At 44.1% G+C, this 1,618-nt stretch overlaps 1 protein-coding gene across 3 annotated transcripts in view; it reads left to right on the forward strand.

Annotated features, from left to right (window-relative positions):
• The window catches only part of NOSTRIN (nitric oxide synthase trafficking), a 58,937-nt gene extending 57,820 nt beyond the window's left edge, over positions 1-1,117 (forward strand). Inside the window, exon 16 of one of the 3 annotated variants that reach the window (XM_003795163.2) lies at positions 896-1,112. In XM_003795163.2, the coding sequence (XP_003795211.1) occupies positions 896-1,032 (137 nt within the window). In that variant the 3' untranslated portion in view covers positions 1,033-1,112. Of the gene's footprint in view, positions 1-895 lie in introns of all 3 variants that reach the window. The other 2 variants (XM_003795165.2, XM_023516356.1) reach the window with 2 other exon arrangements.
• Positions 1,118-1,618: the final 501 nt, after the last annotated feature.

Raw genomic sequence — 1,618 nt, forward strand, 5'->3', positions numbered from 1 at the left:
AAAAAAAAAAAAAAAAAAAAGACCAGCAGGATGGCTCACACCTGTAATTGCTAGCACTCTGGGAGGCCAAGATGGGTGGGTGGATTCTCTGAGCTCAGTTCAAGACCAGCCTGAGCAAGAGCGAGACCCAATCTCTACTAAAAATAGAAAAACTAGCCAGGCATTGTGGAGGGCACCTGTAGTCCCAATCAATCAGGAGACTGAGGTAAGAAGATGGCTTGAGCCCAGGAGTTTAAAGTTGCTGTGAGCTATGACACCTTAGCACTCTACCTAGGCCAGCAGAGTGAGACTCTGTCTCAAAAAAAAAAAAAAAAAATTGGACAAAAGCCATGTTTCTGAGGAATTCTATTTATTTGAATCATTGCTTTAAAAAACTGTCTTCAAAATGATGTTGTATTAAAATTATCTAAATTGTTGGATGGTTCTGTGCAAAGGTGTGAATTAGACTTTTGGACCATTAAGCCAGGTGTAATGGCAGGGAGTTGTCTTGGTCTTAAGAAGACTGTTAGGTGAGATATACTTGTAGCAGTCAACACACCATACCATCATGGCCACTATCACATGAAACCTTCAAAGCAGGACATGGGGAAAGAGCGTGGTGGTTATCCGTTAGTTATATACAAAGTGAGCCAGGCAGCACAGGAAGGGCATAGTGTCCCACATGATTCTGTTTTCAAGCAAACTATTTTCAGGCATAACACAGTTGTTCATTATCTTACTCCTTTTACTTCATACAGAGGCTCAATAAATTTTGTTTCCTCTGAATCAAGTGCAAAAAATAATGCTTTCAATAACCCCTTGAAAGCAGAATCTCCTTAAAACTCTTATCAACACACTCAAGCATGTGTTCACACTGCAGAGACCTGTTTGTCTAACTAAATGTGTATTTTCACAGGTGACATCGTGATGATACATGAGAAAAAAGAAGAAGGATGGTGGTTTGGCTCTTTAAATGGTAAAAAGGGCCATTTTCCTGCCGCTTACGTGGAGGAGCTTCCTTCCGGCTCCGGGAACACAGCTACACAGGCATGAAGTGCGGCTCCAGACACACTGTTCACATACTCTGTGCGCTAACAAGACTGTGCAGTGCAAATAAAGATAAAATTCTGTTATTTTTTCCAAGTTTTTATTTCTAAATGGGCGAGGAGGTCCCACCTGTCCGTCACAGCACTTTGCACTCATGGTTATTTGCCCCAGACACAGTCAGATGATGGAAGGGTGGAGGGAAGCAGAGAAGAGGCTCATGATTCCTAGAGTTTTTGAATTCTAAGAGACCCTAAAGATGATCCAGGACAATCCCCAGTGTCACAGAAAAAGAGACTGAGTCCAGGGTGGGTTCAGCAGCTCTCCTGAAGTCAGTTTCCTGGCAGCACAATGCAGTTCAGACTTGGCTGTCCTTTTGCTCTGGACTTGGGTGGCAACAGGGCATAGCAGGCATGGGAGATGAGGAACACAGATCAACTCCAAGAACAGAGACAGGCAACCAAGACTCCAGTGAGACCAACCTAAGTTAGGGGCCAACAGAATCAAAGGCCAAAAGCCGCAGAATCGGTAGAGGGTGACAGACAAGAGATCCTAGGCCGAGGGCAGAACAGTTTCCTCCTGAGCCAGTGACCCG

Source organism: Otolemur garnettii, unplaced genomic scaffold (assembly GCF_000181295.1).
Source record: "Otolemur garnettii isolate 467f Iridium unplaced genomic scaffold, OtoGar3 scaffold00090, whole genome shotgun sequence".
Classification (NCBI taxonomy): Eukaryota; Metazoa; Chordata; class Mammalia; order Primates; family Galagidae; genus Otolemur; species Otolemur garnettii.